The following is a 23,059-nucleotide window of genomic DNA, read 5'->3' as shown; positions in this document are numbered from 1 at the left end:
TGACTGAATGAATGACACATTTAATAAGACGTGTTTGTATTTAATTCCAATGTGAATGAATGTGAGACACATTTGGGTCATTATTTAATGGTGTATTTATTGATTGAATGTTGCCATTTTGACTCGTCCACAGTTTTCACCTGTTAACAATGTAAAAATGATGTGAACACATTAAACAGAGGCTCTGTTGACGAGTGCTGTTAACGTCATAATGACATAATTAAAATGATAAAATTAATGGTTTATTGAATATTCGTTAATATGTGTTGTTACAGGAACCATGTTTTCTTGGACACTTTTTGCTTGATTTTCCATTCACTGATATACTGTATGCTAATAATCCTAAAATGTTGTAAAATACAACATTTTAAGATTTTTCTGGGCTTTTTATGGTCCTAGCAAGGTCCTACAAAAGTAAAACTCCATTGTCTTCAAGGCAGAGGGGGCGGTGCTCTATCCAGTTCTTATAATACATCCATGCTCCTTCCTCTATGGTGTGAATAATGTTCAATAAAGCATTTTGAAAATAATAATAAAAAAAGAAAATCCTCTATGTGTGTGAAACCGGCTTTACTGAACAGAGCCCTTTGTTATTGTGATCTGTGTTAAAACATGTCCAAAAAACATGGCAGCTGTGCAAAGGGAACATTAACACGTGCCTACTTAACTCTTTTTTATAACCTTAATAGTTAGTTCACACCATAAGTATTGCGAAACTTAAAACAGCCCTAAGGTAGACATTAAAAGGGTGTGCGTCGCTTTCACGATGACCTTCTCAAGATGGCCGACTGTGGACGTCGACAGTTTCCGGTCGTGCCTCCAGAATCGCTGTAACGACCTCACGTAAATGTCGTAGTGCTTTTGAGAATTTCACTGGGAAGCAAACAACTGACAAGAAGTAACGACTACAGGTGCGGTTTCATTCCTCCTCCGGGGTTAATTTACACGTATGTTGGCTTAGAAACACACGCTTAGTTCTCGTCTACGTTTACAAACACCATGTAGCTAACGAGCTCGTGAACGTTTAAAATAAAATTTTAAATGTTTGGTTGGTGACTAGCCAAGTAAACCCAAGCCATTTTTAAAAGATAAAGCTTTGGACAGAAGAGTGAATGCGTACTTAAATATAATAGTATCTGTAATGCAAACGCTACGGTTACACACGACTGTAAACGAGTTACTTAAATAGTTACGCTAGTAAAGTAGGTCAACAGTAATCGTGCTGAAGCTATGCTAACATTGTTGTCCTGAATTGACTGAAAGACATGGACGTGGAAAAAAGAAAAATAATGAAAAGCGTAGCCCTTCAAAAAATACAGATATAATGAATTCAGAATGAAAATGTCAGATATCCACACCTGCATTCTTCTGAGGATAAATGACATTTCTACTCATCTGTATGGGGTGTGTCGTTACATATTTTTAATAATCGGATTCAGGCAAGTGAGTTGTGAAAAACTGTTTGAGTTATTCTACAATTGTAAGTAGTTAAAATTGCTGTAATTTTAACTAGCAAGTGAGGATATTTTGAACTGTTAAAATGACAAATTAGACATTACATACTTTAATTGTTAATTACATATGTAATAATCGGGGAAATTGTGTCATTTCTCCAAGGAAGAACTTCATTTTGGAAATCAGAATTTTTTATTTTTAATGCTATGCTGCTGTTTCCCTTTCTCTTAAAAGTGCTGAAAACAGATAATTTGTCATGTTCTGAATGTGTTTTCCTATTTTTACATTATTAGGAAAACAACAAGAATTCCAATCAGCACTAATTTAGATTCTCTTGTTCTCTCTGTCTGTCTTCTTATCTGGACAGGACAAAAGAGAAAATGGCAGCGATGGAGGAAGACATGGGGGATCTCCCTGCCAGAGAGGATGACAATGACTCAGACAGAGATGAAGAAGATAGACTGTTTGCTTGGATGGTAAATGATGCTATGGATGAAGACGAGGAGGAAGAGGAAGAGGAGGAAGAGGTGGAGGACGAGCAGCCGCTAGACACTGAATCGTCTGAGTCATTTGAGTTGGACACGCCAGCTGAGCGCAGTGGTCATGTGGCAGTTGTTGACCGTAACTTCATGTATGTGTGGGGTGGATACAAGGTACATTTGTGTGTCCGACGTGTCATTTTCCTTACATTTATTTATTGTCACACACATTTGCTATGTTTATCTTATTGTCTGATCCACCTTTCTGTACAAGAACGCTCAAAACCACGGATTCTTTGACTTGTATCTGCCGAGAAATGAAGTCTGGATGTACAACATAGAGTCAGGCGAATGGTGAGAACTGTTAAATTTCTTTTTGTTTTTTTAAAAATGTATTAATACTAATTTCTCTTTTTTTAAAAAAAAAACAGTAGTTACAAGGGCCATAAATGGAAAACTCAGTGAATAGCTATAAAAAAAACACACACAAATTGCTAATTGGATGATCTATGTGAATGATTTATTTTGGCTAAATAATCACCCAATCTTCAGGTTTTGGTCATATTGTTTTTAACATGAATGTTTCTACATCCTTATAGAAAGATTCCATAGAGCGACAAGTGCAATAAATGTGCTTGGTTGACCTTAATACCCTTATTATAGTAACATATTGATACAATGTCCATGTTTTTTTTTTTTTACTGTTGGTAAACTAATGTTTCCAGGACAAAACATGTTGCCGGCGGTAACCTACACACATCCATGTCAGGCAGCTGTGGGGTGTGTGTTGATGGAGTCCTTTACCTATTTGGAGGTCACCATGCCCGGGGAAACACAAATGGGGTACCATTTGAGTAATTTTCTATCATGTTGTGTTATTTTTTTTTTTATATGATAGTATTGTATATAGTACATGTTTGCATGAGGAGTATCAGCCTGCTGTCTCTACTGATCATTTTCATATCCTCCTGTCCTCTGTGCTTCTAGATCTACCGCCTGCCTCTGAGAGCTCCCAGCCTCGTGTGGGAGGAAATGACTGATCTTAAAGGACTCCCTCCTTCATCAAAGGACAAGTTAGGATGCTGGGTTCACAGGAACAGGTGAGACAAGTGGTTTAGTTTTTCATCCTGGGCGCAATTGTGAAACATTGTCATGAATTCAAGTTGCAAGCTTTTCCTCCCCTCTGAACCAGTTTTTAGCTGTTGGTACTGACACAGGTTTGTGTTTTGCTTTCACAGACTCATATTCTTTGGGGGCTACGGCTACGCTGCACAGGGACCCCATCGAGGGACGTTTGAATATGACGAATCGTCTTCTCTTGTGGTTTGTAGACAAAGATACAGTGAAAAATTAATTAACATGAATTCATTTGACTACATTTTTTGAGAAAAGTACGGCCAGTTTTCCAAGGTTTTGTCTGTTTCCTGTAGTGGGACAGTCCTGGGCGAGGTTGGAATAATCACATTCACATCCTGGACCTGGAGACCTCTACATGGAGCCAGCCTATTACCTCGGTAAACACAGGCATATTTGTTGATATTCAACGTACACACTACAGTTTGAAGCACATAAGTCTACTCGTTCAGTTCATTTAAATATGTCGCTTATGAATATGTGGCTAAACAATGTTTGAGTTAAGTATTTAACACCATGGGTTTTTTGTCTCTGTGCTGGTATGACCCGTTGTAGGGGAACACTCCTTCACCCAGAGCCGCTCATGCATGTGCTACAGTTGGTAACAGAGGCTATGTATTTGGGGGACGATACAAGGTTAGCGTTTCTTTTTTAATTACTTTGTTATTAATGTAATGTCTTCTAATTGCTTGTTTAGGGTCACTTGTTTACTCAGTATACAAATTGTCTGGTGTTAAGTTGTATCCTTACAAATGTTCTTTATTCAACAGAATTACAGACTAAATGACCTGTACTACATTGATCTGGACACATGGGAATGGCATGAAATGTACGTTTAGTCCCCTTCTTTTGTTTTTACTTGAGATTTAAACGTGTAAATAATCAGACTGAAATTGAATACAGGTTTAATCCCAGACAAATAGGACCCAATTAATAAACTCCTTGAATACATGATGCATTTAAGGGTTTTGTCCCTGAGTTAGTAAATATAACTAATAAGGTAAATCATTCTATTACATAAAAAAACAGTTTTCCTTCTGAATGACGCTCACTGTGCCATTCAGCACCATCTGGAATGTCTTTTTTTTTCTCCCCGCCATCCTGTAGGAGCATTCCTCAGCAGTGTCCTGTAGGCCGCTCGTGGCACTCCTTCACTCCTGTGTCTTCAGACCACATCTTCTTATTTGGAGGTTTCACCACAGATAGAAAGACACTGAGTGAGTCTGACTCTTAACCTAAAGCAGGGAAATAATCCAAGTCCCCACATAACGATGCCCGAGTTGCTCACATCTGTTTGTTTGTTTTTTTTGTAGGCGATGCTTGGGTCTACAGTGTGAGCAAGAACGAATGGAAGCCTTTCAAACACAGTCACACACAACGGCCCAGGCGAGCATCTGTTATAGTCAACATTTGGTTGTGTGTTAGATATTTAAAACTGTGGCTGACGCAGACCCCAGGCTCTCATGGGTTGCCAGATATTTTCTAATTGTTTAATTAGAAATTTTGTCACAACATTTTTTTTAGAGGGGTTAGCAAAGCTTGGGTATTTCCTGTAGCTGCAGCTTGGTGTGTTTGATTAACTTTTCTGACAACCTGGGTTTTCAATGTGATAGAAGCTGCATTATTGGGGTGTAGGAGGAAAGACCAAAATTTGTGAGTTTTTAAGGGCTGTAAATTATAATTTCAATAGTGAATATTGTGCATCAACACATTTTCTTACTCTGTTTATAAATTTCTTACATAATGTAGCTTTAAGTAACCTCCCTGAATGTATTTTGAACTTGTGTCTTTCAGGCTGTGGCACACAGCATGCTGTGGCCCTGATGGGGAGGTGTTTGTGTTTGGAGGCTGTGCCAATAACCTGTTGTCTTATCACCGAGCCGTAAGCAGAACATCATATTCTTTTACAGTGCGACATTACAGTTTGTTCACATGTCACTCCGGCTAACGTTTTTCCCCTTTTATTAGGCTCACAGCAATAAGTTATTGGTTTTCAACGTGCTACCAAAATCACTAGTTGGGTGAGTTCATACAGAAGTAAAAACAATGCTCTATGTTAATAATGTTGAGGTTTATTTTACAACTGATGCTAATATGTTGGTCTGTGTATTGTTTTGTCTCCTCCCTGCAGGTTCTGTATGGATGTCATCCTGCAGCACAGGGAGCATTTATCTCATTACTGGGACTGCCTGCCCAAATCTATCCTGCACAGCCTCAAACGGAGACTGTCGCGCGTTAACACACTGGGCTCCTAGACGAGGACGTGGCCAACAATCCAGACCCAGAGGAGAAAAAGACGGCGGTTTCTCCGAGAACAGGTAGTCCTACTAGAGAATCAGCTGAATGTGAGGACACTTGCATACATAAAACAAAACCTTAAAGCAATAGTGAAGTGCTGTGGACCTGCACATTTAAGGGTGACAATTCTTCTCCTCTTGTGACGCCAGTAGAACTTTCAGTGGTTTGCACAGCCAACACAGTAGGAATCCCACAGTACTTTTACAACCGTTTTCATGTTCTGTGTTCAAAAAACTTCCCTCATCACACCCTCTAAAGATAAACTTTACATGTCTGCATTAAAATATCGACTAGCATTTTTTCTCTTTAAATCGACAGAAATTCGTATTTATATTGAGGGTAACTGACCGCGTCACTCGTTTTATTCGCCTCTTAATGATGTATTTGGGCTTACGTAGTTTCTTTTATGTGGGAAATATCACAATTTTATGTTTGAAAATTGCGATAAATAATAAACCCTTAACGCTGTCATTTTTTTCCTCTGCACTGAAAATGCAATGCCAGAACTCTTCAGCGTGTAGCCGCACATCTGAAAATATCTTACAATAAAAGCCCACACTGCTCCCTAAAGTCACCAAATTATGTCAGAAATTACACCATGTAATTTAAAAAGTGGATTATGATAAATATGATTTTGAACAGCAGGTCACTTTTATAATCATGACGCTTCTAGGGAGGTGTTGGTACTTTACCATACCACAAAAAAAACTGTTTTATAATATTAGCTACAGTGTGACAGCAGATGCCAGTTATTTAATATGGACAGAAAATGACAAACTACTGAAAAGTCCTTCAAAGAAAAATGCTTTGTTAGATGCTAAAACCAAAACTCGTCTTTAACACACGTCTGAATCGTTAAACAATAAATAAGTCGGTGCGATGCTGGAACAGTTTTGTTTTAACGGTGCGGGGTTGTCCTTTATTTTAGTGCAGACTTTTCCCCCTTCACGATTTCCCACAACAAATGTTTGGCACAATCTCGAGGAAAATGTAAAACTAGTGCTTCATGCCACACAAGACCAATCTAATCTGGATGTTCACTGTTTAGTTTTTATATGTATGCAGTGTTTGTATATAGTTATTTATATATATTGTGAGTAAAGTGATGTGTTGCTTCTGTGTTCTGAAAGTGGCTTTGAAAAAGCCTGTAAAGCGAGCGGCTCCTGTAGCGTTGAACTTTTGATTTGTTTCTTAAAATATTGCAAGTGTATTGGGTGTTGAGCCACATTGCACTGAGATTCCTCGTGCCAGTAGGGCTTTGTATTTGCCTGGTTTGCACAATTTTCCCTTTTGTTTTGTATTATGGGATTCAATGCGTGCGTGTTGATTTTGTAAACAAGAAATAAAGGCATACCATAATTTACACTCTGTAATTTCTTCGCTAATTTACACGTAGGAAATTTCAAACATTTTTGGGCAACAAATGCAATGATTTAAAAAAGAAATGACTGTACTGAGGATCATAATTAAACCCTTAAACCTCATGTTTACAAGTTGGATGAAGTTAAGGGGAAAAGTTCCAATGAAATAAGTTGGTTGATATTTAACATTTCCTCCTCGTCTTACTTGGTATGTTTTGACATGTCTGTTATTTCTTCTTGGCAGCCAGCAGGTTTGGAGCGGACACTTTAACTTTCCCTGGCATGTTTCGGAATAAGTCCATGTCCTGCAACACAGAAAGATGAGACCTAGTAGAGTATTTTGTAACACCAACAAAATCACTGACTTGTGCTGAAAACACAGCATAGTTTAGCCTGAAAAAGTGTAAAAACCAATGACAAACCACTTCACAGAGCACCATGGTGACTTATTTCAATTGGTGTGATCATTGCATTCATTCATGTCACGACATGTGACAGAATAATGTGAAAAACCAGTTCCCACCAAGGGAAATTCCCATGAACTCCAACATAAATACAAAACCACTGCAGAAGAAAGATTAATTATTCAGACTTAATTGTTCTGATTTCAGCATAGCATTTACATTTAAACTTAAATACAGTGGTAGGTTGACGATGCTTTAATTGTGAATGTGAAAAGAAAGCAACACCTGCACTCAAATGCTACTAAAAGCAGCTGACGTTACCTTGACACTGCGGAACAGGTCCTTTTCTCTGGTCGAGGCCTCTTTGGCTTTCATAAAGCTGAGGACAGCAGTGCGTGCAGCTGACAGAAACAAAATAACACAACGGTTATTTCACTGTAAAAACATCAAGCAAATGCTGTCATTGGGTCATTGCTCTTACCTTTGCCCTTCTTCTGTGAACCTGGAGTCAGTTTAACTTTGTGTCTGTGGAAAACAACATCTCATTAGTCTGTGCACTTGTCACTTTGTCTTTTCTAACTCACTTTAAAAAAAGAAAAGAAAAAAAAGTGCACGTACTTGTAGTTGGAGAGGGCAGTGTATGGAGCGCAGACAGGCACAGCAAACAGCAGCACATCCTCCGGATGCGGCTGGCCACTTAGAGACGTGAGCAGATTCTCTGCTTCCTGTGGAGACAACAACAAATAACTCAACTTCAAACATTTCTAAAATAGCAGCAGAAGGAATAACAAGTGCACATCTGTATATACAGTCTCCATTCATTCATCTACAGCAGGGGTGACCAACCTACGGCCCTCGGTGAGATGTTTTACGGCCTGCAGCTTCAGTTTTATAATGTATTATTTATGACCAGAATTTATTATGTTGTCCAAAATGTGACAAAAGTCATAGTATAGTATGTCGTTCCAAAAAGTCACCGGTACAGTTAAAGGTTTTACTGTGGGGACCAACCTCAGCTCCAGGGTTGTCCTGGTCCACATCTTCCTCCTGAAAGAGACAACAGCGGGAAGAGAATTTACTAAAACCACATGTAAAAAGTGGATGCAGTCTTTCAGTTTGCTGGCTGATAACAACTCGGATGTAGGAATACACTTAATAGCCACCAGGGGGCACCAAGAGAAAATGAGCATGCTACTGTCTGAAATGACCATACACAAGGCAACTTGTCGATAAAATCAGGATAGGTCCATTTGTTTTGTAATATCAAAACTACCACATACAAGTCTCTCTTAGCAGGTGAATGTTTCTGACACTGACATTGGATCCATCTCAAGGTCATCATGTGTTGTCGTCTACCTTGTCCTCCTCAGCAGGAGCTCCCTCCTCTCCGGGCGGCCTGCCCTCCTCACCCTGCTCTCCTCCTGCCTGCGCCGGCTTCTTTGCCGCCGCTTCGGTGTGACGAGGCTTCAGTGGTGGTTTCTGAGCAGGCGGTTTCCTCACAGGCTCGTCTTTACCTTTCCCCTTCTTTCCTTTCTTCCCCTTATCCTTCTCCTCCTTTGTTGGGCCAGCTGACTGATGGAGAGAGAGTCATTGTGATATTAAATGTGCGAGCACCAAGGGTCAAAAAACTTCTATAAGAAAATAGCAAGGTACAGTCACGACAGTTTTGTCCGTAAGTTTTACTCCTCACCCCGAGCAGCTGCATCATCAGCTCTCTGTCCTCTTCATCCTGGTCTTTGTATTTCTCTTTAATCTTCTTCAGTTTGTTCTGGAGGAAAAACACAAACACACGAGACAGATCATTTAGATTTTGTTAAGTATTTCATACATATTTTGTAGCAATCAAGAAAAAGGTTTAAACCTCTTTTTTCAGTTATTTATTATGAAGAAATCTTATTTTTAAGGTTGTGCTAGTGGCTTTGTAATCTCTTGCAAACTGTCTGGGTTTACTTTTCAATTTATCTGCACCAGGTAGATAGGAAATGCAGGATTTTTGCAAAGGCACAGAAAAGACGGGTTGACCTTCAGACGTCCTGCCCTCTCACCTTTTGACCTCTCTTCAGAGGCTGCTGTGAGGAGCCTCCTCCTCCACCACCACCTCCACTGCCTCCTCCTCCTCCTCCTCCACCTCTGGGCCCCAGGTCAGCTGCTGGTCCACTGGATGAAACGTCAGTTTCCTCAGTGTCACAATCTTCCTGTTTCGGTTTCTTCTTCTTCCCGTCTCTGCAAGAAATGCAAAACATACACAGAATTGAAGTCACGGCTTTCCAAGTACTTCAACGCAATCTTCCAATCTTCAACCGACCAAACATGTACAACACCACAAAGCTGTTGCATAAAAAAATAACTCTAGTGATTAGATCCTAAAAAAAACTGAAAATTCTTCAAAACAAGTAACTGATTCTCGATGTTTTGCAACAAATGAATCCATTCGCTCACCTTCTCTGTTTGGCAGTCATGTGTTTCCTCCCCTGTGAGTTCATCTCGGCCTGAAGGACGTTAATAAACTAATATTAGTATAAGCATAGTATCCGAATGTGTGTTATCACTGCGTCCAACTTGACAATAAGCAACTGCAATCAAAGACAATAAAAAATTACCTGAGCGCTCGTTTCCTTTTTGAAACCAGGGTTCTGAATATTTCTAGAAATAGAAAAAGATCGTTTAATCACGAGCAGAAATGATATGTACAGCAACAATCATAAAAAATAATAATCATAAAAAATAATAAACATAAAAACATAATTTATAATAAAATATTGAAGGAGCTGCAAGTAATACATGTTTTTAAGTCATGAAATGAACACAATAGATCATCATCTGAGATTAAGGAAATATGTTATGTAGTGAACTAGTTTCACTAGTACAGGTACTAGTGAAAGTACAGCCCCTTGAAGTTAAAATATATAACCTGCTGGGCTGTAGATGAGGGAGGGAGATGGTCGTATCTGGAAAGCTGAATTCTTCACTCTCCACATTCTCATTTTCCACCCCGCTGTCCTCTCTGTCCTCCTCTGCCTCAGAAACGCCGTCCTGTTCTCCGCTCACGTCGTCGGTGTCGTTTTCCTTTTTAATCTCCTTCTTCTCTCCATCTCCTTCCGCTCTATCCTCGGCCTGATCTTCATTACTGCTGTCGTCACCTGCCAAGGCAAAAAAGAATCGGTTTTAAGTCGTCACAAACACCAGAAAATGAAGCCAGTGTCTCCGTGTCCTCCCCACCGATCAGCTCCTCTCCCTCCTCCAACAGCTCGGCAGCTCTGGATGTGACCTCCTCCATGTCTTCCTCCAGAGTCTTCACCTTTCTCTCCCCTTTGTGCCGAAACACGCTCAGTTCATCTACCTGCACTCGGGCAAATCATTTTTTTAAATCTTTATTACAAGAGAACAGCAAAGAGTTCAAAATGTTCTTCCCAACTCATGATGGCATTTACCTTGAAGAGGAATCCAAAGCCCATGATCAAGTAAGAAGGCGGCAGAAAGTTTTTCTTCCCTGGAGAGTTTGAGTACAAAGTTTGACTAACAGCTCGGTTTTTTATATTTTGTTCTTGTGCCAAACAAAACTCATGCTTTAAATGTTAGCGTGTGCTACCTCTGATCATGAAACTTCCAGTGGTCAGGTATTCTCCAGTGGGAGCCGTCTTAGACACCTGAACAAGACATGGACATAACATAGAATATTGTCAGTGTATTTTTGCTGCATTTAAATCCTCGCTTGACTGAATGTGATCAACTTTTGGCACACGCCGCAGCTGAACCACTCCTAGTCATTGTATATCCTGTACAATGCCAAGTGGAAAGAGAACTTGGCCTGTGACCGAAGGGTTGCCTGTTTGAGTCCTCGCCAGGTCAAGGGCTGGGATACCCACCCCTGAGCAAGGTATCAGACAATTACCATCCACTGTCTTGCCTGTTTCTGGTTCAGCATGCGACTTGTTGTTAGGATGAATACCAAAAATACCAAATTATTTAAGATAACAGAGTGTGTAATCAGTTTCCTTGTCCATCTAAAAAATGTACTGGCCTTAATTGTGCCATGTTTTCGTCACCGTTGTCTTGTGTACCAGTTTCTTCTATTATTTACCAGCGCACAGGCCAGCCTGAGTCTGACAGAACACATACAGTAGTAGTGTTAGTCCGACTTTAAGAAGACTGAGAAGTTATTTTAAGAGTGCGGTTTTAGTTGGACTAATTCATGTTTTTTTTCTAAGGTCGTGTAAACGTACTGATTATACTGCCAAGTAGGGCTGAACAGTTCATCTTTTTCAAATAAATAAAGAATTTGAACAGCAATTTAAATCTTCTGTCTTTACTGTTCTATCTTTTATACAAATTATACATTTGGAAACATTTCATATTGTTTATTCATATCCTTGCAACAGAATGTAGATAAGTTATCACATAGTTTTACTGACTATCTTACTATACTTTTTTATTTCTATTTATTCTTTACATATATATGTATATATATATATATATATATATATATATATATATATATATATTTATACACACACATAACATATACACACACATATATATATGTATATATATTTATACACACACATAACATATACACACACACATATATATATACATATATACAGTATATACATATATATATACACACATATACATACATATATATATACATATATATTCATTTATTTATATATATATATATATACTATATATATATGAGCCTACTGATCCATCAGACTCACCTGATGATGATGGACCCACCAAGCACTGGTGATGATTTTGGCGTCCCATGCAGCACTGTAGCACACAGACATAGTGCCGGCCTCCGTCAGCGTGCGAGGGGGGATGGGATCACCTGGAGTGGAAAGAGGGTGGAGCGTGGAGGGTGGATTATCACGTTATCTAGCTTTCTAATCACAAATACTGTAGGTCAAACTGTGGTGAGAAAGGAATGCTGAAAACCACACGTGTGGACGTACCTGAGGGGTTTTTGATGACGCAGCTAGTTGCTCCGTGGAGGTCAGCGTGAACATAGACGTCACCTGACAATGTAACAGAATAAGAGATGAGATAACCAACTTTTTCAAGGTTAAGACCTGGTTTTAGGTTAGGGTATGATTTAAGCACTTAGTTGTGATAAGTAGTCCTCACTAAGATATAAACACAAGTGTGTGTGTGTGTGTGTGTGTGTGTGTGTGTGTGTGTGTGTGTAAATCATTACCGGCCCGGAGGTAGCGTTTGACAATCATCTCGTTTTGCTGCTGGTCCCTTCCTGCAATGACGAGGTAATTTTCTGAGCTGATGAACCAGAGGAACTTCTCAAACCTGCCACAGGGGGGAGAAAAAAAGCCTTGACAAGGGCACAGAAAACCAACTGGAACAGTGCGACGATGAGCATAAACTACGGTAGAGTGTGACTCACCAGTAGACTTTCCTGGCTTTCTGAATGGTGGTCACTGTCTGGACTTCCTTCAGAGTCTGCTGGGTTTTTTTCTCTGCAGATTTCATTGCCTGAATGACGTAGATTTGGTGAAAAAATAAACTTTCAGCATAGCAGTCATACAGTAGCTATAAAAACAATAAACTGCAAATGGGATGATGAGGAAATTTCATGCCAAGATTATTTGAGAAACAAAATCTGATATAAATTCTTGAAAAGGCTCTTGGTGAGAAACATTTCTCTCTTTTATGTGACGTGTAAAATAATACAGCTTTCACGGCCCCTGGTATCTCACCTGGTAGAGTCTGTACCACATAAAGAGTCCTTACCTTGCCTGCTGCTTCAATAGTTTTCTGTTCTTTCTTTTCTGCAGTGCGTTTGTAGTCGTAGTACCTAAAAGAGAGCACAACGACTTTTAAAAACAACCGCAGCTTCCTTCATGTCATACTCACGTTTGTTTTCTAAGGGCTCACACGTGAATTGACCTTTTAGCATTAGCATACGCTGACAGACCAAGATCCACATCCACCAACATGGGCTTGTTCCTCTGCGGCTTCTTGCTCTGTCCTTTGTCTTTGTTCTTGTTTTTCTTCCCTTTTTCTTCCACCACATCTTTCTTCTCCTCCTCTTCCTGGTCTTCCTCAGAAATATACGGGTTTCTACAGGGTGAGAAAGACATGAACACATGAGCCGACAGGGGCAACAGTGAGCCCGCTTCTGTTACAGGCGATGGTCTCACTTTAAAAGCATGGTGATATGGTTCGTCTGCAGCTTCAGGTCCTTGATGGCACAGGCCACGGGGTCACCGGCGGCCTGCGCTTCCTTGACGATGATGCCGATCTCTGTCCAGTCCACCTGATTGGCCAACGCGCTGCGCACCACCTGCAGCGCCCTCTCCACCACGGGCAGATTCATCTCCACCAGTTCACCTTTAATTCTGTCCACCTCCTACAACACAAGAGAGGAGAGAACATGTGTGTATTTCAGGAGAATTTAGGATTAAAAGGGCAAGTCTGCACTGTCCAGGCAGACAAAGCAGCTCCATCACTTACCTGTGCTTGGTGCAAGGCCTCCAGCCTCTGCTCATGGTCCCGCTTCACATTTTCCAACTTCTTCATGGCCTGTTTTTCCTGGTGCAAGGCTTTCATGTCGATCTTCTGGCTTTCCATCTTTGAAAAGAACTCATCCACTGCCTGAGTGAGAGGGATCATGTCGGATTTATAAGAAATACTTGCAAAAAAAAAGGGTGTTCATTTACACAGCAACAGAGAAAGTATCAAGATTTGTACTCAAACGCCATGTTCACCTTGTCAAAAGTATCAAACTCCAAATATGGACTCTTTGCATGCTGCGTGAAGAGGAATGGGTGGAATTCGTCGTACCTGCAAGTGGGCATCATTAACATTTATCAAGTTAACATATCATTAACACCCAGATGATCAAAGCACATATGGTGTTCTTCTATTTAAAAAAAATATTGCATTACACAGAACGGGACATACGTGAGCAGCTCCTCGTTGGGTTTGCCAGGAGTTAAGCTCGGTTTCTTCTCACTCTTTTGAACGATGTAACCCTTGAATTGCACAAAAAAGGGGGCGTTTCACGTCAGGAACTCAAATCAATGTGCCTCAAAATAAATGAATCCCTTTACTTTGCCACCGAAGTGCTGTGTTTTCTCCATGTATGTCTCAGCAATTTGCAGAGCCTCCAGGATTTTAGGAGCAACTGAAAAAAAAAGTGATAAGAAATCAGACACTGCAAGTACGACAGCCGTTATCAACAAGAACTTTAAAACTAAAATCATTATAAACATTGTCTTTATTGCTCTCATGTACCTTGGGCAGCATCCGTTTGACTGTCAACTTTAACAGAGCCTGCGAGTCCTACTTCTATTAAGCTGTGTTCAATCAGAGTGGCTCCATACGCTGAAGAGGCAAATAGAAAAGAAAATCCATTATTTAGTCTTAAAATAATTATTAAAAAAAATAAAAAAACAAATCCTGTTGTTACTTACTAAGGTGGGGATTCAGGACCCTTTTCACCTGCTCTCCATTTGGTGCTTTGCTAAGAATTTCAGTGAGTCTATACATAGGAAACAAAAATATATCAAAAGTCTTCACAGATACAGTTGTCATACACATTGTCTGAACTCAACGAGAACACATAAAGATGTGGTTACCGCTCCAGGCTGATGAGAGGCTCAGGTGGCCTCGCACTCTCCACTGGGTAGCGCTCTCTCACGGCAATCTTCACATCCTCTGCCTCTGCAGTGCGGAATCGCAGCAGATTGAGGATGGTGTACTCGTGGTCTGCGAGTATGATGTTACCCTGAAAATGGACATGGACAGACCTGCATTCAACTTATCCACACCACTGTGTCTTCGATCAAATTAAGTGTACTGTGTACTAACCCTGTCGTATAGTTCAATAATCAAGTGGTAGGCAGCTTCATCAGAGCCAAACTGGATGTCAATAATCCTGTCAATCCCGAGTTGCTTAACCTGGGTCAGACGACGGGTCTTCAGGTGTTTCCGACACTAATGAGAAATCAAGGACCAGAAGGAACATAAAAATGAGAAAATATGAATATACTGTGACGTTCATTATTTGTAGGTAGTCAGTAGTCTTTGTGCTGTAACTTATTGTTTAGGGATACAAAACATCTGAATCATAAGACAGTGAGAGTCTGGTCTTACCTTCATGGCAAAGCCTGAAGGCATCATGTTCTTGGGCCATTCGAAATCTGTCGAGTGAATCCGAGTCCCAGACTCAACCAGGAGAACAGCTTTGCTGTCAGGCCTGAGATGACAAACAGACTCTTAATGTACGCAATTATATTTTCTCATCAGCTGCCGTGAAGTAACATTTTGACGTACTTTCCCTTTCATCCAAAGTTTACTTTGAGTTTTTGCTTTCCAGCTTGGGGCTTGTAATCAACCTTTAACAATATAATGAACAAAACACTAATAATATTATTATTATTGTTATTATTATTATTATTATTATTATTATTAATTACCCACCCCTAGAACTCATATTTCCTTATCTATAATTAATGAATAATAATTGACACTTTTCAAAACAGTCCTCACTTTTGTAGCCGGATCAGATACGTCTTAGTGTCGATGTCATACACGTTGTTTACTCTCATTCCAATGTAGCTGTGAACAAAAAACAAGGACACAATGAATGACTGGTCGACATGTGAAAATAAATACATGCACAGGCGTAAGGCTGGTGAGGCAAATATGTTCAGTGGGTTTTAACATTTAAGCGGTGGACAGGATATTCACTATCACTCTCAACATCTTTTACTAGTCAAAACTATAGTTTTGTTATCTAGAATTCAGGTTTTACTAGTCCGATAAACGTTACTAAGGGTATCTTTAATTATTCTCAACTGAAGATATTTACATTGTCCTTTTTCATTACATTGTCAGATATTCATAATGATGTTGTAGATATCTGAAACTGGAGTTAGAGATATCTTCAATTCAGTTGGGGATAATTGTATTTATCTACATAATAACGACAAACTGAATTGCAGATATCTGAAACTAGTTTTGACTAGTAACGTCACATATATCTAACAACTACAATTAGCCACAATGAAATTATGACTAGTCAAAGTCACGTCACAGATGTATGTAATGGTAATTGCGGATAGTCAAACTTGGCGAATAAATGTTAATAAAAGCTTTTCAATATCAGCTCAGCTACAGGAGGAGGCTAAGTTAAGTTAGCAACGCGCCTGCTGTGCTAATAAAACATTCACCCACTTGGTATTGATCTCGGCGATAACTGCCCGGATATCGACTGTGGTGAATCTTGTCTTCATGGTGACTCAAGCAAAGTCTACAAACACACAAAGAAAGACAAATGTCTCAAGGTAAACATTCACATTTCAGGTGCTACATCAACAGCAGCAGGAGCAGCAGCAGGGAAACATGCAGGGCTGCGCACGCGCACAAATGACAAGTCCACGGAAACCGACGAGGGACATTAAGTATTTTCTGGCTGTCTCCAGAGGACGTGCTCTGAGTGCAGTGGAATTGTGTGTGTGTGTGTGTGTGCGCGCGCGTGTGTGTGTTGTGTACGCTGACTGTACTTGGTAACGTTATCTATGCAGTAGATACAAAGAAGCAGCAACAGCAGTGTGTTCTCGCGGGATTTATGTGTGAACGCTAACACAAAGCTCATGGTTTAGTGGCTCCTCAGGAGTCACTAATGATGCACTACTCAAGCTGGCTGATCGGCGTGAAAAACCGGGCGAGTCTGCGAAATGCGTGCAAAACACCGCCCAACACGGACTGGAACAACAACAGAGGACACGCGCTGGACACGAAGAACAACAACCCGCAGCACAAAGACAAGACGTGCGAGCAAACGGTGCCGAACCACCTCTGGAAAAAAGGTACGTAAGGTTCTGACTTTGCGTCAAAATATCTGGGCCTGCAGAAGATAAATGTACACGACAGACGTTTTTCTGTGCTGTTTCTTTCAACTTTTGATGTTTTTGTGACTGTCACGTTCAGTCAGAGTTTCCAGCTTCCTGCTCAGGTCAGAGCGGAGGGCGAAGGCGTGCTCCGTTACCAAGGCGACGGTCAGCTCACAGGGCACGCGAGCGAGGCTAAGCTAAGCTAGCGCTGTGTAGAGACGGGGTTTGGTTTTCGGTGTCGTTTTTTTTAACATTTTAACATAAAAGAAGACCTTAATTGTTCAACTGTACATCGAAATGCGGTGTCTAAATGTCACGGACGATCGAGTGACATGCGGCGGCTGAGACTGAGAGGAATGCAGAGTAAGATTAAAGCGTAAATTCAAATAAATGAAAGAAATGGTGAGGAAGTGAAGCGACAGCAGGTGGCATGCAAATATAATTCATCATTTTATAAGATATTAGTTGGTGTATTCAGTGTTAACATTCAAGGTTTTTGAACTAAACAGTTTTAATATTAATTATTGCAATAAAGTATCTATTTAAAACATTTTTATTTAATTAACCACAACAATGTACAAAATGCTAAATTACTCAGTATACATGTTTCAGGGCTACAATGATTATAATTAGTAATAATATTATTATTACTATTAGTAGTAGTAGTAGTAGTAGTAGTAGTACATTAAATGAATTAAATGAGTATTTTAAATAAACTATGTTTATGGTTTGCATAATCCGTTTGAGAGTTCATCCAATAATTAAAACAAGCTCCCTGATTTTTCCACTTTCTCATATGTGAATATTTCCTGCGTTCTTTGCTCCATGTATAAAATAAATCATTAAATTAGCTCAATAGATCACTTAAAACTTTTTTTCTCTAGCCTGTAACTAGCTCCTTTTTATTCCACCCCGTGTTGTGTTTTATTTGCATTTTTAGTTTATTGTAAAGTCAAAACAGTTTAAAGCTTTAACCTCTTAACTCCTTTTTTGTTGTGTTTTATTGTTGTATTTGCTTTTTACATTTTATTTTCCTTTTTATTGTGAAGCACTTTGAGCTGCGATCCTTGTAAGAAAGGTGCTATACAAATACATTTCTGACATTTTATGGACCCAACATAAGTCGATGAATCAAGAATACAATCAGCAGATTAATCAATTATTAATAATTGTTGCAACTCTGATACCATGAAGGTCCATTGTGTCAGTAATGTGTGTGAGTAATGTGGCCATCTTTGCTCATTCCTCCCTTTCGCAAGCTGCATCTCAGAATTACGGTGGCCTGTGTATACCAAAAACAGTGTTAAGACACTTGCCCTCGCCTCTCCCACTCTTTGTTGTTTTCTTACTCCTTCTTCTTGGTTTAGGCGTCAGGTTTATGTGGGTGGAACAGTTCTGAGCTTCCACTTCTAAATGGGGAAAGTGTGGTTGCTGTAGTAACGTGTCAGCGCAAATAAATGTTGTGATTCTTTGGTAACTTGTTTTGTGCTTTGTTTTCTACTAGTATTTTTCTATAAATAGGTGTATTGTGCCGTTTGCTGAGAAATGTCAAACAATTTTCAGTCACTAACACCTTTGAAGGAGCCAGTGGCTAGTGAAAATAAGCTGCTTCTGTAATTTTAAAGAAGAAAAAGAAGAAAAGTCCCTATATATATTTATTTATAGTCTCATATGTAAGAGTTCTGGGATATTTAACATCACATTATTGTCCTACATTTTGTAGTCCTGATAATAATGAATAAATTGATCAGAGGACGAACCAGTGATGTAAATGTTGTTGAATGAAGTTGTGACTCCAGTCCACTGGGTGTGTTTTGGTTTTTATTGAATGTTTTTAACTTCCCATATTATCACACATTTACAATATTGCAGTATTTTTTTTATTTTTTTTTTAATGTTTAATGATGTTTATGTTTTTTCCTCGTTTACATTTGCTGTGCAGGTTACAAAATAATCAAGAAAATCGGAGCGGGCACATTTTCCGAGGTGGTGAAAACTCAGAGCCTGAAAGATGGGAAGTTCTACGCCTGTAAAACCATGAAGCAGACAATTAACAGGTATATACTGTGTATATATATACATATTCACTCTGTTGTTACTGGAGCCGTTTTCCTTGTTTGTTTGGGCCTTTGAAACATGAGTCGGCAGCTCGACACCCCCGACACCTTAAGTGTCCTATTAGATGTCAGTCTGCACTCTCTTTGACCTTGTGAGGAAAACAATAGATGTGATGTCAGTGTGTGACTTTCTTTTTTTTTTACTTGTAACACAAAATCTTAAATTATTTCACTATACAAGGGTATATTTGGTTTATAAAAGTATTTACACACCAGTCACATTATATGTGCAAATATTATTTTGAAATACTAATTGTTTAGCAGTTTTAGCAAGTCATAATGTTAACATAAGTGTGAGCTAAAAGGGGGGGGGAGAATAAAACCATAAAAGAGAAACAAAACTACACTTACATGCACACCTATTTTTGGACGTCAAATAAGACACTCTCCCCTCCACAAAACTCTCTTTTTGTGTTTCATTTCTTAATTTTGTTGTTGTTCTTTAGGTTTGACCATAGTTCTATTCTCCACTGTTTGTTTCATCTATATTCCACATCTTGTGTGTTGTTATTTCTGCCCACGTTTATTTGTTTGTGTTCCGTTGTGGGCTTTGTGTGAAGAGAATCATCGGAAATGTGAGCGTTTTTTTCCCTTGTCTTTTAGTCTGGAGCAGGCCAACAACCTGCGGGAAGTCCAGGCAATGAAGAGACTGAGCCCACACGCAAATATCATCCAGCTTCATGAGCTAATATTGTGAGTGCTGGAGTGTCGGCCGTTATGAGTTATTATGAGTCTGTTGCCTGAGGCTAGTGTGGTGTGACATGTCTCTTGACAATTCAATTCATTGTTCCAGTGACAAAGAAACCGGGACAGTGTCTTTGATTTGTGAGCTGATGGAGATGAACCTCTACGAGTTAATACAAGGTAAGAGCACGATTATGACAGAGAGTAATGACTGGAGCTGGACGTGTTTGTGTTTCTGAATTAATTATAGGCTATTGTTTGTTTGTTACACAGAGCCTGAGAGGATAATAAAGAATATTGTGTCCTAGGCACTTTTAAATTAAGTTGTCCTCAAAAATCCAGTGTATATGTATCGATTTGAAAGTAACTTAAAAAAATCACTGTTAAATTGTGTATACATGTATCATAATCTCTCCTTGGTTCTTCATTCTTCACAGGAAGACAAACTCCGCTGCCCGAGCAGACAGTGAAGCATTACATGTACCAGCTCTGCAAGTCACTTGAACACATGCACAGGTAAAAGTTTATCTCACAAGTTTAACATGAAATATTAAAATAAAACTCTTTTTTGATTCTGACCGTCATACTCATTCTTTTTTTTCTTTTTTTTACAGCTGTGGGATTTTCCACAGAGACGTGAAGCCAGAGAACATTCTCATCAGAGTGAGATACTTTCTTCACCTAAATTTGATTTGCAAAAATCCCAACAGTATTCATTTGTTTTTGAGTGACACACTTCTTTTTTTTTTTTTACTGCACAACTTGTAGCAAAATGTTCTGAAGCTCGGAGACTTTGGCTCGTGTCGGAGCGTGTACTCCAAGCCCCCGCACACAGAGTACATCTCCACGCGCTGGTACAGGGCCCCAGAGTGTCTCCTCACTGATGGCTATTACAGCCTGAAGATGGACATCTGGAGCACTGGCTGCGTCTTCTTTGAGATCATGAGGTACTTCTGCCAGGAAATATAGCACAACATTTCATCTATGACTCTTCTTCACCGCCGCCATAGGCATAAACAAATAATACTGTGTGTTTACTGTAGCTTCTGCTTTTGCATCCCAGCTTGAATCCTCTCTTTTCTGGAGCAAACGAGTTGGACCAGATTGCCAAGATTCACGATGTGCTGGGGACACCGGATCAGAGTATTCTCCAAAAGTTCAAGCAGTAGGTTTTCCAGGACCAGAAAAGTGTTGTTTGAGGAGGTTCATCTTCTCAAACAACACTTTGTGTTTTGCAGGTCTAGGGCGATGCATTTCAACTTCCTGCCAAGAAAAGGCACCGGTATCTCACGGTTAATCCCCAACTGCCCAGCCCCGGCTCTGTCGCTGCTCTATCAGATGCTCGCATACGACCCCGATGAACGCATCACCGCAGAGACAGCCATACGCCACACGTACTTCAGGGACCTCAGGTAAAGAGATTACATTGATCGCAATTGAAATGTTTTATGATAGAAGTTTTGGTTTATTGCTTCTTTTTTTTCTTTTCTACCTCAGGCTGGCAGAGAAAAAAGCCGACAGTCTCCACAGAGTGACCGGGGCAATAGGCGGTGTAGAAAGCAGCGCAATGCACAGCTCCATGGATCACATCTGCCGCCCAACAAAACTCGGCAAACAGCTGAGGGGAAGACACACGAGGCAGACGCCGTTAATGAGCGTAAGTTTAAACTCTAGAACAAAATGACATGACCCATGAATCCATGAGTACAAGTGTCCACTACTATCGTGTCCCTCCCACACAGCACACGAAGCACGCAGCAGAGCCGCTCATCAGACGGAACATCCCTCATTATCCCACAGAGCTGCCCAAGCTCAACATGGTCTTACCGCGACCCCAGATCCCCTTCCCCGTCTCCACCATGCCCGCGTTTCCCGCCACTCACAGGGGAACACTGCCATCCATCACGACCAAAAAGTGCCAGTCACAGTTGGCCAAGGTAAACGCAGAGGCTTTTTTTTTTTTTTTTTTAATTTGTGAATCATTCAGCCATTCAGGGAGTCGGCTGACAGCTTTGTTTTGCACATCAGAAGATGAATCACTACTTTGTATTTGAAAGGATTGCGTAGTTAGTATAGATACAAACACAAGCCTCACTGGTGTTTTCAATAAAGGCGTTGATTTGGCACTGAGTCTGCATATTTTCCCCCCTCTCCACAGCCCCGGGATGAGTCACACCGCGCTGCTTTCAAGACCTTCTACATGCCACCTCTGGACAGGAAGCGGGGAGGCTACTGACAAGCAAATGCACTGTAAATGCTTCCTTTCGTACCAAACAGACAGAATGTTGACAGGACAATGTTTGGGACAGGCTTAGATCAGTCTGTTAACACCAAACAAGAGGGCGATCTCAACACATGTCGGACTGAGAGTGTGTAGTTTCAGTTATGGCGTCACGTGTTCACAGCTGTGGAGAAAGAAACTTCAGTGGAGCCTGTTACACGAACTAAGCAATAACACACATTCGACACATTTAACCTTTGGATCAGCTTATTGTACAAAAATAAAAAAGTGGCTTCAAAAAGATGCCACACTCACTTACAACTTTTAATTACAAACGATTACGTAAGCATTCTCACAGTAATTAACCAAAAAAAACAATATTTGTAACTGGGTCAAAAACGTGAAATATACACAACAGCAGTTAATCGGCTGTGATTTAAAGTTGTAAATCGATCAGAGTGAGTTGGAGTGCAGGGTTGAATATTCTTCACATATGTACGGTGCTGTATACTGGGAGAGAACCTCTCGAGTAGCAAAGAAGGAAAAATAACATTCACAGTAAGTGCTTCACTAATATCCTACATCAATGGGAGAAATAATTTAAAGGCACATTTTGAGACTCAAATTGTTAAATGAAGATAACTGTATATGTATGCTCAAACATTACAGACTGGGTCTAAAAAGGCCCCAAATCAGCTCCTTTAAGAATGTAGCTTGGTGATTAACCACCATATTCCCTTTCACTTTCTAACATTGTGACTCATTCAGAGTTCGGAGAAACCGACTGTGACCCAACCCATACTTTGTGTTGATTATTGTGATATATATATATATAACCACAGTAAAAGGCAAAAAAAAAAAGAATCAAGTTTCATTTGTATGTTATTGACTCTTTTTACATCATCTTTGCACAAATTAAAAAAATAAATGTTAAGGACAAATTCATTTTTTTTTTTTTAATTAATAAACTGAGAAATATGAAACGACATATTCGCCTCAGTAGCTTCGTTACTTGTGTGGTCACTGAACACTTAATTATATGAATATTG

The 23,059-nt window shown here is 39.8% G+C and overlaps 3 protein-coding genes across 5 annotated transcripts; 2 read left to right on the top strand and 1 right to left on the bottom strand.

Annotated features, from left to right (window-relative positions):
- The first annotated feature begins 823 nt into the window (after nt 1-823).
- On the top strand, nt 824-6,729 carry klhdc2 (kelch domain containing 2). Its single transcript, XM_044047973.1, has 14 exons — nt 824-911; nt 1,823-2,108; nt 2,209-2,288; nt 2,660-2,777; nt 2,922-3,034; nt 3,173-3,257; nt 3,365-3,448; nt 3,624-3,704; nt 3,839-3,897; nt 4,176-4,285; nt 4,382-4,454; nt 4,863-4,950; nt 5,037-5,089; nt 5,200-6,729. The coding sequence occupies exons 2-14, from the start codon at nt 1,836-1,838 to the stop codon at nt 5,321-5,323; spliced, it is 1,341 nt and encodes a 446-aa protein (XP_043903908.1). The 5' UTR covers nt 824-911; nt 1,823-1,835; the 3' UTR covers nt 5,324-6,729.
- Nucleotides 3,957-16,535, bottom strand: LOC122783259 (nuclear export mediator factor Nemf-like). Of its 2 annotated transcripts, XM_044047968.1 has the most exons (33): nt 16,330-16,535; nt 15,643-15,711; nt 15,247-15,349; nt 14,962-15,087; nt 14,730-14,878; nt 14,565-14,632; nt 14,386-14,475; nt 14,202-14,275; nt 14,053-14,123; nt 13,857-13,932; nt 13,603-13,743; nt 13,290-13,498; nt 13,036-13,209; nt 12,880-12,943; nt 12,533-12,621; nt 12,332-12,435; nt 12,090-12,152; nt 11,853-11,965; nt 10,721-10,778; nt 10,563-10,621; nt 10,351-10,471; nt 10,043-10,271; nt 9,732-9,774; nt 9,571-9,620; nt 9,177-9,354; nt 8,822-8,899; nt 8,488-8,703; nt 8,143-8,178; nt 7,750-7,856; nt 7,613-7,656; nt 7,453-7,532; nt 6,933-7,032; nt 3,957-4,244 (listed from the first exon to the last, which is right to left on the bottom strand). In XM_044047968.1, exons 1-32 carry the CDS (start codon nt 16,386-16,388, stop codon nt 6,955-6,957), a joined length of 3,219 nt encoding a protein of 1,072 aa, XP_043903903.1. In that variant the 5' UTR covers nt 16,389-16,535; the 3' UTR covers nt 3,957-4,244; nt 6,933-6,954. The 2 variants fall into 2 exon arrangements, with proteins under 2 accessions (XP_043903903.1, XP_043903902.1); XM_044047967.1 differs by lacking the exon at nt 3,957-4,244 and having other exon boundaries at nt 6,721-7,032; nt 16,330-16,533.
- Nucleotides 16,536-16,593: 58 nt separating this feature from the next.
- LOC122783261 (MAPK/MAK/MRK overlapping kinase-like) lies at nt 16,594-22,944 on the top strand. Of its 2 annotated transcripts, none has more exons than XM_044047971.1 (12): nt 16,594-16,964; nt 18,931-19,045; nt 19,709-19,798; nt 19,899-19,969; nt 20,227-20,305; nt 20,404-20,452; nt 20,558-20,736; nt 20,853-20,954; nt 21,028-21,201; nt 21,287-21,446; nt 21,532-21,726; nt 21,948-22,944. In XM_044047971.1, exons 1-12 carry the CDS (start codon nt 16,778-16,780, stop codon nt 22,023-22,025), a joined length of 1,479 nt encoding a protein of 492 aa, XP_043903906.1. In that variant the 5' UTR covers nt 16,594-16,777; the 3' UTR covers nt 22,026-22,944. The 2 variants fall into 2 exon arrangements, with proteins under 2 accessions (XP_043903906.1, XP_043903907.1); XM_044047972.1 differs by lacking the exon at nt 16,594-16,964 and adding an exon at nt 17,192-17,351.
- The last annotated feature ends 115 nt before the right edge of the window (nt 22,945-23,059 follow it).

The sequence above is a fragment of the Solea senegalensis genome, linkage group LG16 (assembly GCF_019176455.1).
Source record: "Solea senegalensis isolate Sse05_10M linkage group LG16, IFAPA_SoseM_1, whole genome shotgun sequence".
Classification (NCBI taxonomy): Eukaryota; Metazoa; Chordata; class Actinopteri; order Pleuronectiformes; family Soleidae; genus Solea; species Solea senegalensis.
This window is presented reverse-complemented; position numbering and strand designations above follow the sequence as displayed.

Coding starts and splice junctions, on each gene's coding strand:
- klhdc2 (XM_044047973.1), top strand. CDS start 1,836: ATGGCAGCGATGGAGGAAGACATGGGGGATCTCCCTGCCAGAGAGGAT. Junction 3,449..3,623: donor GGAGCCAGCCTATTACCTCG/GTAAACACAGGC, acceptor GACCCGTTGTAG/GGGAACACTCCTTCACCCAG. Junction 4,951..5,036: donor TGTTGTCTTATCACCGAGCC/GTAAGCAGAACA, acceptor CCCTTTTATTAG/GCTCACAGCAATAAGTTATT.
- LOC122783259 (XM_044047968.1), bottom strand. CDS start 16,388: ATGAAGACAAGATTCACCACAGTCGATATCCGGGCAGTTATCGCCGAG. Junction 15,350..15,642: donor TATCTGATCCGGCTACAAAA/GTGAGGACTGTT, acceptor TTGTCATCTCAG/GCCTGACAGCAAAGCTGTTC. Junction 14,633..14,729: donor CCTCTCATCAGCCTGGAGCG/GTAACCACATCT, acceptor TCCTATGTATAG/ACTCACTGAAATTCTTAGCA.
- LOC122783261 (XM_044047971.1), top strand. CDS start 16,778: ATGATGCACTACTCAAGCTGGCTGATCGGCGTGAAAAACCGGGCGAGT. Junction 19,799..19,898: donor CAGCTTCATGAGCTAATATT/GTGAGTGCTGGA, acceptor TCATTGTTCCAG/TGACAAAGAAACCGGGACAG. Junction 20,955..21,027: donor ATTCTCCAAAAGTTCAAGCA/GTAGGTTTTCCA, acceptor TGTGTTTTGCAG/GTCTAGGGCGATGCATTTCA.